The 14,733-nt window shown below is 49.4% G+C and overlaps 1 protein-coding gene across 2 annotated transcripts; it reads left to right on the plus strand.

Moving 5' to 3' along the window:
- The first annotated feature begins 896 nt into the window (after nt 1-896).
- Nucleotides 897-13,742, plus strand: NR1D1 (nuclear receptor subfamily 1 group D member 1). 2 transcript variants are annotated; one of them, XM_088656268.1, is made up of 9 exons: nt 1,024-1,411; nt 5,992-6,133; nt 7,470-7,817; nt 8,124-8,212; nt 9,014-9,158; nt 9,703-10,313; nt 11,589-11,774; nt 12,339-12,549; nt 13,268-13,742. In XM_088656268.1, the coding sequence occupies exons 3-9, from the start codon at nt 7,763-7,765 to the stop codon at nt 13,465-13,467; spliced, it is 1,497 nt and encodes a 498-aa protein (XP_088512394.1). In that variant the 5' UTR covers nt 1,024-1,411; nt 5,992-6,133; nt 7,470-7,762; the 3' UTR covers nt 13,468-13,742. The 2 variants fall into 2 exon arrangements, with proteins under 2 accessions (XP_034992938.3, XP_088512394.1); XM_035137047.3 differs by lacking the exon at nt 5,992-6,133 and having other exon boundaries at nt 897-1,411.
- The last annotated feature ends 991 nt before the right edge of the window (nt 13,743-14,733 follow it).

The raw sequence follows: 14,733 nt of genomic DNA on the forward strand, positions 1-14,733 counted from the left end.
TTGAATTAAAAGCAACAACAGGTAGCCTGGGAACCGCTGAAGAGGAAACAGCTGGACGAATCCCAAGTACATGTGATGCAGCCTGTCTGCCTTGATATGAATACCCATGAAAAACTGCCTTTTTTCTTTGCTTTAAGAAAAGGCTAGTTTATCTGGCGCAACTCATCATCACTTGGCTTGGGACCTGCAACCCATCACCTTATTTATCATTCTTTATGTACCAGAACTGTCAGTACAAAATGGTGGTTAAAGCGCCTTATTAATCCAAGCTAAGGGCATTCCCAAACATTTATCACAGATTCTATATAATGGCTGGTTTGTTTGTTTGTTTAAAAAAAACCTACCAGCTTGAAAACTTAAGATAGGTTCTCTGTATTGCAGAGAATAATGAGTTTCAGGGGGGGCAGAAAGGTTGGAAGGAATTGAGCGGTCATTATTGGCTCCCCTTGGAGGGAATCCACTCTTATTTTGAAAAGCACTGAATCTTTCTTTCCTCCACCCCCGCCTCTTTCCCGTTCCTGCACGATCCTTTGCCAAGCTCTAAATTGGCAGCCAGCTGTGGCTCAATAGGAACTAGGTTCTTTCCAAACATCACGTTAAAGCATCACGTTTTTCAGGGATATTCCCCCCTCCTTCCTCTGTGTGTGTTTTAAGCCTCAACCTCTTTTGATCTCTCAGGGAAAGCCTGAGAGGGAGGGAGGGGGAGAGAGAGAGAGAGAGAGAGAAGTCACTCCTTAGGAATGCAGCAGACACACGGAGAGATATCCGCACGCACGCGCATAAAGCGGGGGGGGGGGGAGGCACGACTCTGTCCATGCGAACTACAACTCCCGGCAACCCTTGCGCTCTAGCGAAGAAGCCGAGCGCAATGTGCCTGCTGTGGCTGCGGCTGCAGCAGCAACAGAAAGTGTGTCACTGGGGCACGAGGCTCTCCCTAGGAGTCACATGGTGGATGCTCCAGTGCCGCGTGCTGGCATCTGCGCAGCCGCAGGCAGAGAGGGAGACCAGAGAGTGAGTGAACCCTGGCAGAGTAAAATTTTGCAGGCAAAGGGAGAGGCAGCAGCAGAGTGGAGCTCCCGGGCTGCTGCGAGGTATCCCACATACTCAGCCGCTCTCGCGCTCTTTCGACTTTTGCACTGCGGCTCTCAGTGCAAATATAATCTTTTTAAGACAATTTTTTAAAGGGCACATTCCCACCAGCGTTCAGTACAAGTTGACTGGGTTCCCAGCCGCTTTTGCAGCATAACTTTGGGGGGACCAGAAGAAGACCGAGGAGGAGAAAGGGGCAGCCTCTCGCTCCCCCTCGCTCCTTCCTCGCCCACGGAATCTCGGCTCGCTTCTTCTCTCGACATGAATGACGGCTGTCAACTGAACAGGATGGCCACTTTGGATACGAACAACAACGCCCCAGGTAAGCCTCTCGCGGCTGGCTTATTGAGGCTGACCCTTGCCTTGAGGGAACGGGTCATGCAGTGCTATACTCCCTCCTAAAACTTGCCCCATAGCCTCCTCTTCGTGGCGACCTCCGGTCGCAGAGGTCTGGCGCTTCAGCCTCTTTCTCGTGCACCTGCAGTGAAGGGAGCAGTTCTCCTGCTGCCCGGCGCTCCTGCAGCTACTCGTGGGGCGTCTGCTGGAGTTGGGGTGGTGGCGGCGGCGGCGGCGGCATTGAGTTCCCAAGCAGGGTATCTCCCCACCCTAAATACCGCAAGCGCTGATACAGAGATACGAAGTGTGCAAACAACCTTAGAGTCTCATATATAGCATTCAGGATCCTGCCTGAATGCACCCCCAAAACCACAAGGAAGAGAGGTGCTGGGCTTTGAAACTGGGAGGAACAAGAGTGCCCCTATTACCTGCCCCCGTTCTTTTAGCCCATCAGACTTCTCAATTTCACCCCCCAACCCAATTAGGAAAGGTTGATTTCTCATCCTTCTGTTGTAGTTTCCTCCTGGGGAGAGGGTGGATCTGTGACAAGGGGAGCAAGGGAAATGAGTTATAGGTGTCAGTTTCAGGGAAAGAGGTCAACTTTCCTTCTCCTCGTGGGGGGAGGGAGCTGAGTCCAATGTCTTGCCTGGGCTACCAGTAGCGGCAGGCGACGCCCTACCTCGTCCTTTGGGGAGGGTGGGATTAGGGCAGTTGTGGGGGGAGAGGATCGGGGCTGCCTTGCTTCCACTGTGAGCATCACATACCTGGTGTTTTCTTGGGAGGAAGCCTTGGAAGGGGAAGGGATGCCCGGCGGAGATCTCCTCCTCATATTCCGCCCCCCCCCCCGAATTGATGGTCCTTTATTGGTTATGGGGATTTCTTTTCTCCTTCACTCCCCTCCACCCCCACTACTTTGGAGTTACACTACTAGCACCCGCACCCCGCTTCGGAATCCCACCCTTCCTGGGATTCCCCCTTCAAGCTTCCCCATTCATCCTCTCACGTGTCCCCTTACCCGGCTCAGCCACGTGCAACGTTTGTTTTCCCTATCGGTCCCGCCTCCGGTCGCCTCCCATTGGCCGAGCTCGCCCCATTAGCTCATTAGATACGCCTCCCCTAGAGCTACGTCACCATCCGGGAAGCTCGAACGTTCCGAGTTCGCCGTAGAGGGCGCGGCTGAAGGATGGGCCATCTCTTGCCAGGGAGGGGAAATGGGAACCAATGGGCGGGCAGGGGGCGGGGCAAAGCGTGATGGGTGAAGTCGGGATAGAAGCGGGCAACGTGCAAGTGGGACACGTGGAGGTGAACTGCCCGACTTGCCAGCCTTCCGATCTCGCTTCCTAGTTATTCAGTTCTCGGGAGGTAACCCTCATGTGTCTTTTGGGAGTGCGAAAGTCTTGGACGGGCAACTTAACGGAGCATGAGAACCGAGTGGGCGAAATCACTCACGTTCACCAGTCTCTGCATCCTGGCGTGTCTTATTTGGCTGGAAAAATCCGGCTTCTCTTACTATTTTGACGGCCCTCTGCCCGATCACTTTGTTACTGCTTGCCTGGTGGCAGCTTTACCTCCCCAAAGCTTGCAGCCTTGCACCCAGCCAATAAAAGCGTAAAGTTTTCTGAGGAAAAAGAAAAAGGAAATCGTGTAAGGTCACGTGTTCATTACTGCATGTGCAGAGTGCCTTCTGTTTGTGCCGCAAACAGTTTGCCTCAGTGCATATACAGAGTGCCTTTCTTTTGTGGTGGAAAGCAGGCAATATTTATTGGTGCACATGTGTTTTAGCAGCATTCGATAGAAAATAGGGAAGTAACCAAAATACCAAAACCCCAACTTTATGTTCTCTAACTAGTGTTTAAATGCTGGAAATGAATGTTCTAGTTACAGAGGAGTCATTCCAGCCCGAGGAGGAATGGGGGGGGGGGACACCCAAAAGCTTCCAATATTTTAAAGACTGGGTGGCACAAATATTTTTTTCCTGTGGTCTTTCATAGCTGTCAAATTCTCCCTTTTTTAAAGGGAAATTCCCTTATGCTGAATAGGCTTCATCGCGGGAAAAGGGAAAACTTGACAGCTATGGTGGTCTTTGTTTCGGTATATACTACATGTTGTTGTTTAGTCGTTTAGTCGTGTCCGACTCTTCGTGACCCCATGGACCATAGCACGCCAGGCACTCCTGTCTTACTACATATGTATTTCTTTTAGATGTAGGTACTGATTAAGTATTAACAATAGAACTATGTAATAAAATGTACCCTGGGCAGTTTAAGTGAATGGTATTTGTCTAATCCAATAATAAGGTCTTGAGGTTCCCTTAAAGGAGAAAGTGTTTAGGAATGAGGAAAGGCTTTCTGCATTTGCTGTGCGGGTTAGCAGTGGGATAATTCCTTTTTAAAGATCTGGTGTTTGGGGTTTCAACACTTTCAAGTGGGGTAGGATTTGCTGGGTCAGGAGTCACCTATGGTATGTTAGAAGATGGGAAAGTCCCACAGAGCCATGTGGCTTGATTGCCAAGCTCCCCAGTTCTAAGTATACAGTATTTACTCAGAAGTAAGTCCCAGTGAGTTCAGTGTGTCATTCCCCCCTAATAAGACCTCATAGAATAGCATCCTGCATTGCGTGGGTTTTAAGGTTGTTGTTTTTTTAAATATCTAGGGGCTTGTTTTCCCCCCATCTCTTGTGGGTATGGTTTGTATGTACAGCTACCATGTTAGTTTTGATTCCATTGCTGGGTTAGTAAGTTAGTGGGCCCAAGGTGGTTCAGTTCAGGGATCTGGGTGATGGAGATCCCTTTTCCTTTGATTGACCTTGTTAGTTTTGAGCTCTGCCCCCCCCCCCTAATTTTATTTTTGGTGGCGCTCAGCTGCAAGTTTCCCCCCGGCCCCCCTTTTGCATCAGCTGTCCTCCCCTTTGGGGTGAGCAAACGGGTAGCATGTGGCCTTGTGTCAAGGACCACGTGTGCTTACTTAGTGATGCCATGTGTCCCCAGCTACTCCTGGCTCCTTGTCTCTAGAAGACTGACAAGACACATTGCAAACGGACGAGGCACGCCTTTCCCTTTTTTCACACCTATCTGGAAGATGGCCAACTTGGTCCGTGCCTTCTAGCAAGTTCTCCTATTTATCCTCCCTGACCCACTTGGGGCAGTCATCTCCCTGACGCAACCTGCATTTAATAGCTGCACGGAAGCTAGGGACTCCAAGCCGGGAGGGAAGAAGGCTGCAAGATTTGCATACCTTCCTCCTTTGCAGGATTCCCTGCGCCACCCTTCCCATCCTGAATTGCTAGATTTGCAAACTCTGCTTCTCGCCTTTTAAAAGAAGGAAAGTGAAGTAATTCAGGAGAGGCTGCTAGGAAGGAAAAACAACAACCATAATCAGCATTGAGGAAGAGATTACTGACAAGGTCACGTGCAAGGGCCGCATGCTCAAAACCCAGACAGGATGATCACGGCTGCCCTAGCAAGCCAGATGCTGGGCTGGCTCTCAGGCCTCGGCACCCCAAGTTCAAATCAAGGTGCCTGCTTGAAATATCCCTGCCCTTAATTTGCCCTTGATGATTCTCCTGGTTAAGTGTTTGTTCTGCAGAGGAAAGGACAGCCTGCTTTTAATAAGCCGCCAAAGTGTTGCACAGTATTTGAGATATATTGGGAGATGTATGAACGGCATGGGATTAGAAGAGGCACCAAAGTGAGTGGAGTTGCTTCTGGCACATCTGTTGGCACTTTGTCACTGAGCTCCAGCTTTGCCCTAATTTTGGCAGGATTGCAAAGTTCTCCTATGTGCAGACGAGCAAGGCGGTTATCACTTGTGTTCGATCTGAGTAGCTTGCCCTGGACCCTAAGCAAAAAGTGGTAGAAGGCGATCTGTGGTCCCACAGGACAAGAGCTCTAGCCAAAGCACAGCTGCTAAGTTTTAATTTTAATCAATTGCTTATCCTTTGTTCACTTCTCTTGTGTGTGTGTGTGTGTGTGTGTGTGTGTGTGTACCGTTTGGATTGCTGGCAGAAATTGACTTGGGTCACTATCCAGCTCTCTTTCCTATCCCTGACAAGGGGGAAAGGGAGACACTCCACTTACAGCTTTATTTGCCCCGATTCCTTTTAATGTCTGCTAAGCAACCAGTCCCAGGTGCTTGGGCCACACGCAAGGAAGGTCTTTAGCGGGTGGTAACCAGTCAACAAGATAAAGGCTCCCCGCTTGTTGTTAAAGGCCTGCCTGGGCACTGAACATGGCTTCCACACGTGACCTTGTTTATAATCCCTCTGGCACGGATGGCTTTGTTTTTACTTTGCTTGAGGCTTTTCCTACAGCAGTTTGGCCACTGGCATGTAGCCCAGCTACAAAGCCTGGAGCAGTGGTAGTTCTTCTATAGAAAACAAAAAACAAGCCATCTCCAGGCTGGAGTATTCAGCCCTTCCCAGCTTACCCACCTCCCCTCAGCTTCCAGGGTGGGGTGTATGATGGCTTTTTTGGCTTCCACCCAATTTTCAACAATTTCTGGGCCGCACGCCTCCCTCCCTCCCTCTCCACTCGCTGCATCACTCACTCGGTGTTTTTTCCTTTTGCAGCTCTGAGATGTAGGTCAACAACTGAAAGCTGAGAGAGAGAGAGAGAGAGAGCTGGATTGCAAGGGAAGAATTTTGGCAAGACCAGCTCAGAGCTTGCAACTGGCCAGTAATGTGGGGTTGGACTTTGCAAACCTTTTATCAGGTGTGTGCTGGGAAGTGTCAGCTCCCACATACCGGGGCAGCTTTGTTCTCACTCTGTGTCGTGTTTTGCTCACAAGTAGGTTTACTTTCACCCCTAACCTATCGCTCCTCCAGTGTTCCAAGGTTTCCCATCTCCCATCTGCCATCTTGTGCCTTTGAGAACTCACATGTTCAGAGTAAATTACCACCTCCTTTTTTTCATGGTCAGAGATAGCACCCCTTTGCATATAAGGCCACAATGTGGAGAGCAAATGGGGGCTCTCTTGGGAGTACTTGCTGGGAAATAGAGTGCAGGACTAGAACCACCTTGGTCTGATCCAGCAATGCAATTAGGAGGTTTTCTCACCTAGTAGATTTGACTCAGGGAAGGGTAGTTGTGGTACTGTTCCTGCAAAAAAAAAGTTTTTTAAAAAAGAAATCCTATATTTGGAACAGGGAATGAATTTTAGACCAGGTCTGCTGGATATGTATGTTTGCTGTACTATCCTCCGCATCATGGAGCTTGGCTCACTAGCCTGAGTAGTTGCTCTCTGAAGCAATACTTATATCACATTTGCTCTCTGTTAGCATTATGGAAGAAAACTTTTCTCCTCTCTACCCTCCTCCTAATTTTATAACCTTCTGTCACGTCCCACTTTAGTACCGTAGTCCTTTTTTACAAAGCTTTAAGAAAAGGCCCCCAAATGCCCGAACCTTTCTTCAGCTGCTCTGGGCCCCATTTCTCGGCTCTCTCTCCTTAGCCTTCCACTTCTGATTTCTGCCTCTTCTCTCCCTGCTTCCCTTCTGCCTTCGCAATGGTCTTGTTTTTCTCTTAGAGCGCAAGCCTGCAGGCAGGCTCTCTTCTTTTTAATGCAGCCCTTAAAAAAATAATAATGCTTTCCTAGCTTTGTCTTGGTCTTCTTTCTTTTCGGAGACAACCAGAATTGTACAAAGCATTCAGCTACTCCAGACCTCCCTTTTTTCAGCGCTGTCCAGCTCTAGGGATTCACAATTTCAAAACACAACAAACTTAACTTGGTTACAACATATGAAGGTTGTCAGAGCCTCTCTCTCTCTCTCTTGTTCTACCTCGCCTCAGTTGAAACCTGCTGCCTTTCTTGGCTACCGAAACATCTGCTTGCCTTTGCGAATGCCTCTTGAGGGTGCAGCCGTGTGGTCGGGATATCATCCGCCACAGGGAGATCTAGAAACTTGCTCCTCTTTAAAGGCTGCTTGAGGTTTCCAACATGATGTCCTCGAGTTGTGAAACACGAACAATCAGCTGGGGCAGCTGGACACCGAAGGGCTGTAGTGAGGTGGGATTCTCAACCCTCTTCCTTTTTTTTAACTCTCTACAGGTGGTGTCATCAGCTACATTGGCTCCAACGGGTCTTCTCCAAGCCGCACCAGTCCCGTCTCTCTGTGTGGCAGCGACAGCTCCAACGGCAGCTGCCAGCTGTCCTCGCAACCCGCCTTCCCCAGCTACTTCCCACCTTCACCCACCGGGTCTCTGGTGCAAGACTCTGGGCGCCTTTACGGGACCAGCTCCACTGGGCTCCGTGATGATGCTTCCCCTTCCTCCTCCTCCTCTTCTTCGTCGTCGTCCTCTTCCTACAGCTCTGGAGGCTCCCCCGTGGGGCTGCAAGTGGCCATGGATGACGGGAGGCGCATCTCCCCTGCCAAAAGCACCAGCAGCAGCATCACAAGTGAGTGTGGATGTTAAGTTGGGCAAGGAATGGAAGCCCTGGGGTGTTTGCGGGTCCAGCCAACTACTGTATGCCAGCAGATTTAGTCCAAGCTCAAACTCCAGGCCCACCTTCCCTGGGTCAGTTTGGCCCTTTCTGCCAGCCACAGTTCCTCCTGGGTTCTTCAAAGGCTGCACTGTAGGCTTCTAGGTTTTTTATTTTATTTTACAAAGGGTTGTTTGGGGGAGTAGCAACCAAGCAGCCAAAAAAAAAGCCAGCCTTTGGGTATGGAGTCTCACAGCCCCTCTTCCTCTTTTCTCCTTCCAGAGCTGAATGGGATGGTCCTCTTGTGTAAAGTCTGCGGAGATGTGGCGTCTGGGTTCCATTATGGTGTCCATGCTTGTGAAGGCTGCAAGGTGAGCATCTCTCTCTGGCCTTTTTATTTGGCTGACGAAAGCTGGAAGGGGTTGGATCGAGGCCCACCCCCAAGATATTTTGCTGCTGCACACAGGATAAACCCTAGTTTCCCCATGCTAGTACGGGGCAGTGGAGCTTAAGTGAGATGTGGGAGATGGGGATTTAAGCCCTGCAACACAGCCTTGTGCTGGGAGATGGATGGCAAGCCAGCTCAGGTTGTTCTACCACCTCCCTGACCAGTAGCGACTCCCCAGCAGCATGCAGCAGCTGGCCTGAGATAACTGTGCCTCCACTGCTTGAGCTAGTACCCCTTAGGACTGTGTCTGCTTAGGCCTCGGAACGCTCTTCAGGTTCAGAAGGGAATGGAAGTGGGCCACATTGGCCTCTGGGAACATAGGAAGAGTCAAAGTCATTAGTCCACCTACCCAGTATTGTTTACACAGACTGGCAGCAGCTCTCCAGGGTTAGCCTTACCTGGAGATGTCAGGGCTTGAGACTGGGGCCTTCTGCATGCTGGGGCCTTTCCCCTGTGGTTGGCAGGTGTTTACCTTGCCTCTGGACTGGCCAGGTGGGCCTAATATAACTAAAAGTGGGAGCCCGGCCTTCTCTGCCCTTGCCTGCTCAATGGATGAGTAGTCACCTTCTGCTGGTTCTGCTTCCAGTTCAAGTCCTCAGCCTCCAGCTCACAGCCTCAAGGGAACTGGGCTGAAAAGCAGCCATTTTTGGTTTGGGTTTGGGTACAGTCACTTGCTCGTCAGGCCTAGGTGCTAATCCACTCTCTCTCTCTCTCCCTCCCTCAGGGTTTCTTCCGGCGCAGCATTCAGCAAAACATCCAGTACAAAAAGTGCCTAAAGAACGAAACCTGCAACATTGTCCGCATCAACCGGAATCGTTGCCAGCAGTGCCGCTTCAAGAAGTGTCTGGGGGTTGGCATGTCCCGTGATGGTGAGTTCCCTGCCATGTGAGGGTTGGAGATTTGACTTTTTGATTTACCCCTTGCAGGCTTTGTTTCGTTAGGATTCTGCTTTGTGGAATAATAACAATTTATTATTATTTATATGCTGCCCATCTGATTGGGTTGCCCCAGCCACTCTGGGTGGCTCCAAACACACGATAAAACATCAACTGTTAAAAGCTTCCCTCTGAACAGGGCTGCCTTCAGATGTCTTATAAAAGTCAGATAGTTGTTTATTTCCTTGACATCTGGCGGGAGGGCGTTCCACAGGGCGGGCGCCACCACCAAGAAGGCCCTCTGCCTGCTTCCCTGTAGTTTCACTTCTTGCAGGGAGGGAACCACCAGAAGGCCCTTGGTGCTGGACCTCAGTGTCTGGGCCGAATGATGGGGGTGGAGAAATTCCTTCAGGTATACTGGGCCGAGGTCATTTAGGGCTTTTTAAAGGTCAGCGACAACGCTTTGAATTGTGCTTGGAAATGTGAGATTCTCAATTGCCATTGTGACCCTAGACACCCCTGTTTGCCCCCCCTACAGCTGTCCGTTTTGGCCGCATCCCCAAGCGCGAGAAACAACGCATGCTGGCAGAGATGCAGAGCGCTATGAACAACATGGCCAACAACCAGCTCAGTGCGCAGTGCCTGCCTGAGGGCTTGTCAACAGGGCACCAGCAGCCTGCCAGCCCCCTTCTGTGCCACCAGCCACAGCTGGCGCCGCGATCCTCACCGCCTCACGTGGCCTCGCCTCCCCAGCCATCTCCTTGCTTTGCCCAGTTCTCCCAGCAGCTGACGCCGCCCCGCTCCCCGAGCCCCGGCGAAGTCACAGAAGACGTCATCTCGCAGGTGTCCAAGGCCCACAAGGAGATTTTTGTTTATGCCCACGACAAACTGGCCGCAGGGCCCCTGGCTCCTGCAGGGAGCGAGAACTCTCTGAGTTGGGAGAGCAACTGGCTGTCTAGTGGTTACCACGGAAACGGGCCCTGCCACCAAAACGACAACTGGAACTCTGGCTCCACCCCAAGCAACACGTGCCACCAGAACAACATGAACGGCCATCGGTTTTGCCCCTCTGGCTACCCCTCCGGGGAGACAGATTCCTCCGTCGGCCAAGGCTGCCCCCAGCAAGGCGAACCCAGAGATATCCTCTTGGTGAGTGTCACATCCTCCTCACGGCACCACACAAGGCACGCTCTTGTTTGCCAGCCAAGGCTTATTCAGCGACCAGTTCAGCCTCCAGCTGCCTTTTCTCTAGCTATTATATAGCCAGCTTGTTTTAATATCCCAGAAGGAAAACCCGTGGCTTTTGCCTGAGGCAAATCAGATGAGATTTGAACCGGGAGCTTCACTAGTTGCAGCCACTGTATTGCTACGATTTTGGATATTCCCCACCACCACCACCTCAGCCATTTAGATATATTTTAACCAGTGCTATTTTTCTAGGAAAAGGGGTGCTGGAACTTGCCACGAACGCCTCCCTTGTTCTCTTATAAGGACCATGGCGCCCACCTGAGAGGTGCCGGAACCAAGTTCTGGAGAGTTCCGGTTGATGAAAGCCCTGATTTTAACATGCCACCTGAGTCACATTTGGGTTCGGCCTGCGCTTCTTGTGTTATTCAGGGATAGGCGGCTCCTTGTACATATTTTGTATCTCTCACATACAGTATATCTTAGAGGTTTCAGTGAAAAACAAACAATATTTCTTAATAATATGTTCAACATTTCACTGTAGCTTCATTTATGGCTATGCATGCGAAAATTCAGTCTGTTAATGTTTTTTTTTTTATGGGGGGGAAGGAACATCAGTAGGGAACCTGTGGTGCTCTAGATGTTGTTGAACTCCAACTCCCATCAGCCCCAGCTAGCATGGCCAATAGTCCAGGATTGTGGGGGTTGTAGTCCCAACAGGATCTGGAGGGCCACAGGTCTTCTGTTCCTACTTTAAAGCGAAGACTTAGCCTACAAGAAGTATTTGCTTAGCTCAGGTAGTGTTGGACTCAATCCTGACTTGAAAAGTAATCTGTTAGCATTCTCTTTTAGTCTGTTTTCAATCAGTGGGATGTTAGCTACTGCAGTTAGATTACATGAAACTCCACTCCTACCTATTGTCAGGCTAGAAGTCAGTATTGGCTCAATCTGCCTGGTTATTCTGCAAAGGAACGCCTCCTTTCTTATGGCTGGGGGTAGTGGCATCAAATGCAGAAGAGCAGCAAAAGGAAGTTTAGAAGCTTCTATTCCACCTGTTAACCTGGACTAAAACTCCCTGGGGCTAATGAGACTTATATTACAAAACATCAGAAGGCAACAGATTGGCAAAGGGTCCTCAATTCTCAGTGACTATGTGGGCTTGCAACTGGTTCCATTGACTCTGATTCCAGCCTTCCACTCTTCATCTAACATGTCTCATTTTTTTCTCCATCCCAACAGGCGTGTCCTATGAATTGTCACCCACAAGGTCGCAGTGGCCGCACAGGCCAGGAGATTTGGGAAGATTTCTCCATGAGCTTCACACCTGCTGTACGAGAGGTTGTGGAATTTGCAAAGCACATCCCTGGTTTCCGGGAACTCACGCAGCATGACCAGGTCTCCTTACTCAAAGCTGGCACATTTGAGGTAGGATTATCTCCACCCACTACTTCAGACCCTTGCTAGTTAACAGCTACCAATTTTATGTATGTAGGAAGGGCTTATAAAAGTGGAGAATAATATTTATCCATTAAATATTGGTTAATTCTGCAGACTGGTGAAAATAGTGAGGAGACATGATTGTTTTAAAATCCTCAAACGTAAATCTACACTCTTATTTATCCATATATAATAATGAGAATGCATGAAGTACATTATTTGCTGGCGTCATTTTGAAATGTAAACACATTAGGAGTAATTAAAGGGGTGTAATCTGCTTTTGGGAGCCTGGATCCCAGACACACTCAAAAACCCCAAAGGGAAGAAGTGAAAATCATTCTGAGAACTTGTCAGTTTGTTTTGGTTCTGAAGAAGAAAAAACAACCTTGCGGTTGAACTTAACTATGTTCACTCAGAGGAAGTCCCACTTTCGAAGCAAGTGTGCATTCTTACTTGGAAGAATAATACAGATGGCGTTTGACTGTGTTGTATGGGCACAGATTCTCATGTGTTCTAACAGGTCTCTCCCCATCTCTCCTACCATTTCCCCAGGTGCTGATGGTTCGGTTTGCATCCCTCTTCAACGTTAAGGAACAGACAGTCACATTTATGAGTCGTACCAAGTACAGCCTTGCGGAGCTGTGGGGGATGGGCATGGGTGACCTGCTGACATCCATGTTTGAGTTCAGTGAGAAGCTTGGAGCCTTGGGACTCTCTGAAGAGGAGCTTGGCCTCTTCACAGCTGTGGTGCTGATCTCTGCAGGTGGGTGTCCTTGGGCATGAACAGGCGGGAATCGGAGTCACGGATCACAAGCTTCCTTGTCCTTACCTTTCCTTGAAGCTCTCCAATCACACCCATCCATTGTGTTTTTCTGCCCTTGTTTCACCTGTGTCCTAAGGTCTTCAAGCCTCTTACTCTACCACCCTTGGCTACCACACATCAACATCTTTCCCCCTTTCTGTTCCTTATGCCTGGCACCTTCTCCCTTGCTCTCCCTGCTTCCTCCTTTGGAAATCTTCCTTTCCTTGAAGCCTTCATCTTACTGCCTTAGTCTGAACCTCCAACTTTGAAACACCAACACACTGCAAACGCAGCAAACCCCTAAATTAACTACATATCTTCATATTTCTCCCGACACCTTTGCCTCTGCTCCTCTTTTCCCCATTGTTCAAACTTGGGAGTGTAAACTCCTTGAAGTGGGGAGCTGTCTCTTCTTCCTCGTGCTACCTTGCAAAATGCTATGAACAGTGGTGGTGCTTTAAGAGAGAATGATTCTTAATAAAAAATAATTCAGAGCTCCGAGGAGATTGGGATCTTTTACATGTCAGGTTTTGCCATCACTGCTCCGTGGGCTCCAGGCAATCTGTGACCTTGTGGGAGGCTGAAAATGTGGTTTGCTAGATCAGAGACCTGAAAACCAGGCAGGTGTGTCTGTTGCGCTGTTAACATGTTACTGACTGCCCGTCCCTCTCTTGTGCAGATCGTTCAGGCATTGAGAACCCAGGATCAGTGGAGCAGCTACAGGAGATGCTTATCCGTGCCCTGAGAGCCCTCGTCCTCAAAAACCACCCCCAGGAAACGTCCCGTTTCACCAAGCTGCTACTGAAGCTTCCCGACCTGCGCACCCTCAACAACATGCACTCTGAGAAGCTGCTCTCCTTTCGCATTGATGCTCAGTAGAAGACAGGGAGGGGCTTGCACATAACTACTGGACCACCCTCTCGTCTTGCCCTCCCTGTGTTGTTGCACTAACCAGACTGCTCTCTCTGGGCCTGGACCCAGCAAACTATATTTATACCGGCATAGGAGCTGCTGCCCCCACCTGCTCAGAAGCAAGCGGCCCACAAGCCGCCTTTTGTAAATATCTCTCTGTATATTGGAGTTGTGTGAATAGAACCGGCATTCTTCCCTGCTGTGGCGCTGGCCACAGGGGAATAATATATTGAAAACAAAAATGGCCTGGATCCACGTCCTTCCTGAGTTCGCCTTGTGTGTCCGCCCCCGCTCTTCTCCTGAATGGGAGGGAAGGTGTGTTGGTGGTTTGGGACTCCGTGTGGGGGTAACCAGTTGCCTCAGCTAGAGAGAGGTGACTATTGGAGCTCTATACACAAGGGAGACATTGGCTGCCGCCCCCCCTCCCCCGGCAAGCCAGAAGTGAATTGTGGTGCTTAAAATGGTGGCTGTCCTGTCCCACTTATTTTGTTAGGGCTTAAGTATGGCAAGATGGCAGTTTAAGGGGAAACTATTTGTTTCCCTCGGTGTGGCACCCGTGTATTTTGTCCTACTCCTACCGTACCTCTGGTCAAGCCAGTTTTTGAAGCACTACCACCTCCCAGCTAAAAGACCTTGTTATCAGGTGAAAAAGAGGAAGACCATCCACATCACATGCAACTTTCACACCCTCTTTCAATTTTTTTTTTTAAAATCCCCTGAAGCCAGGCAGTCTACCCTCAGCCTGATTTTTCAGTAATGTGAGTCACTTACACATGCCATCGGTATGGCACCCATCTTCCCACCCCCACCCCCCAAATGTGGTGATGCTTTTTTGCTTTGGCGTGGGCGAATTTTTTGTTTCTACTCAACTTTTAGGTGTGGGGGCTTTAATGACTAAAATGGTGAATTGGGAGGGGAGGGGGAAAGCCATGAGAACAAAGGCTCCCACGATTTTTATCTGCAGAACAGAAATATCAAGCAAGCCCCACATTCTTCTGTGTTTTGATAGTTAAAGAGTAAATTTTTGCCCATCGCTACTCACCATAAATGAGACACCAAAAACCAGTTGGGGCTGTGACGGTTGGTTTTTTTTTTTGTCTTTTTTTTTTAAGGGTAGGTTTGTTTGTTTTTTTTAATCATATATTTATTACATAAATATATAGTAAAATAGACCAGCGACAATTACCATAAAAATATCTTTCTTTAAAATCCTGACCAAAAACACAAAAAAGG

Source organism: Zootoca vivipara, chromosome 12 (genome assembly GCF_965207765.1).
Source record: "Zootoca vivipara chromosome 12, rZooViv2.hap1.1, whole genome shotgun sequence".
NCBI lineage: Eukaryota > Metazoa > Chordata > Lepidosauria > Squamata > Lacertidae > Zootoca > Zootoca vivipara.

Bases quoted from the DNA above. Each gene is read 5' to 3' on its own strand.
- NR1D1 (XM_035137047.3), top strand. From the start codon at position 1,351: ATGAATGACGGCTGTCAACTGAACAGGATGGCCACTTTGGATACGAAC. The intron at 1,412-7,469 runs GTAAGCCTCTCG...AACTCTCTACAG, and splicing joins TACGAACAACAACGCCCCAG to GTGGTGTCATCAGCTACATT. The intron at 8,213-9,013 runs GTGAGCATCTCT...TCCCTCCCTCAG, and splicing joins ATGCTTGTGAAGGCTGCAAG to GGTTTCTTCCGGCGCAGCAT.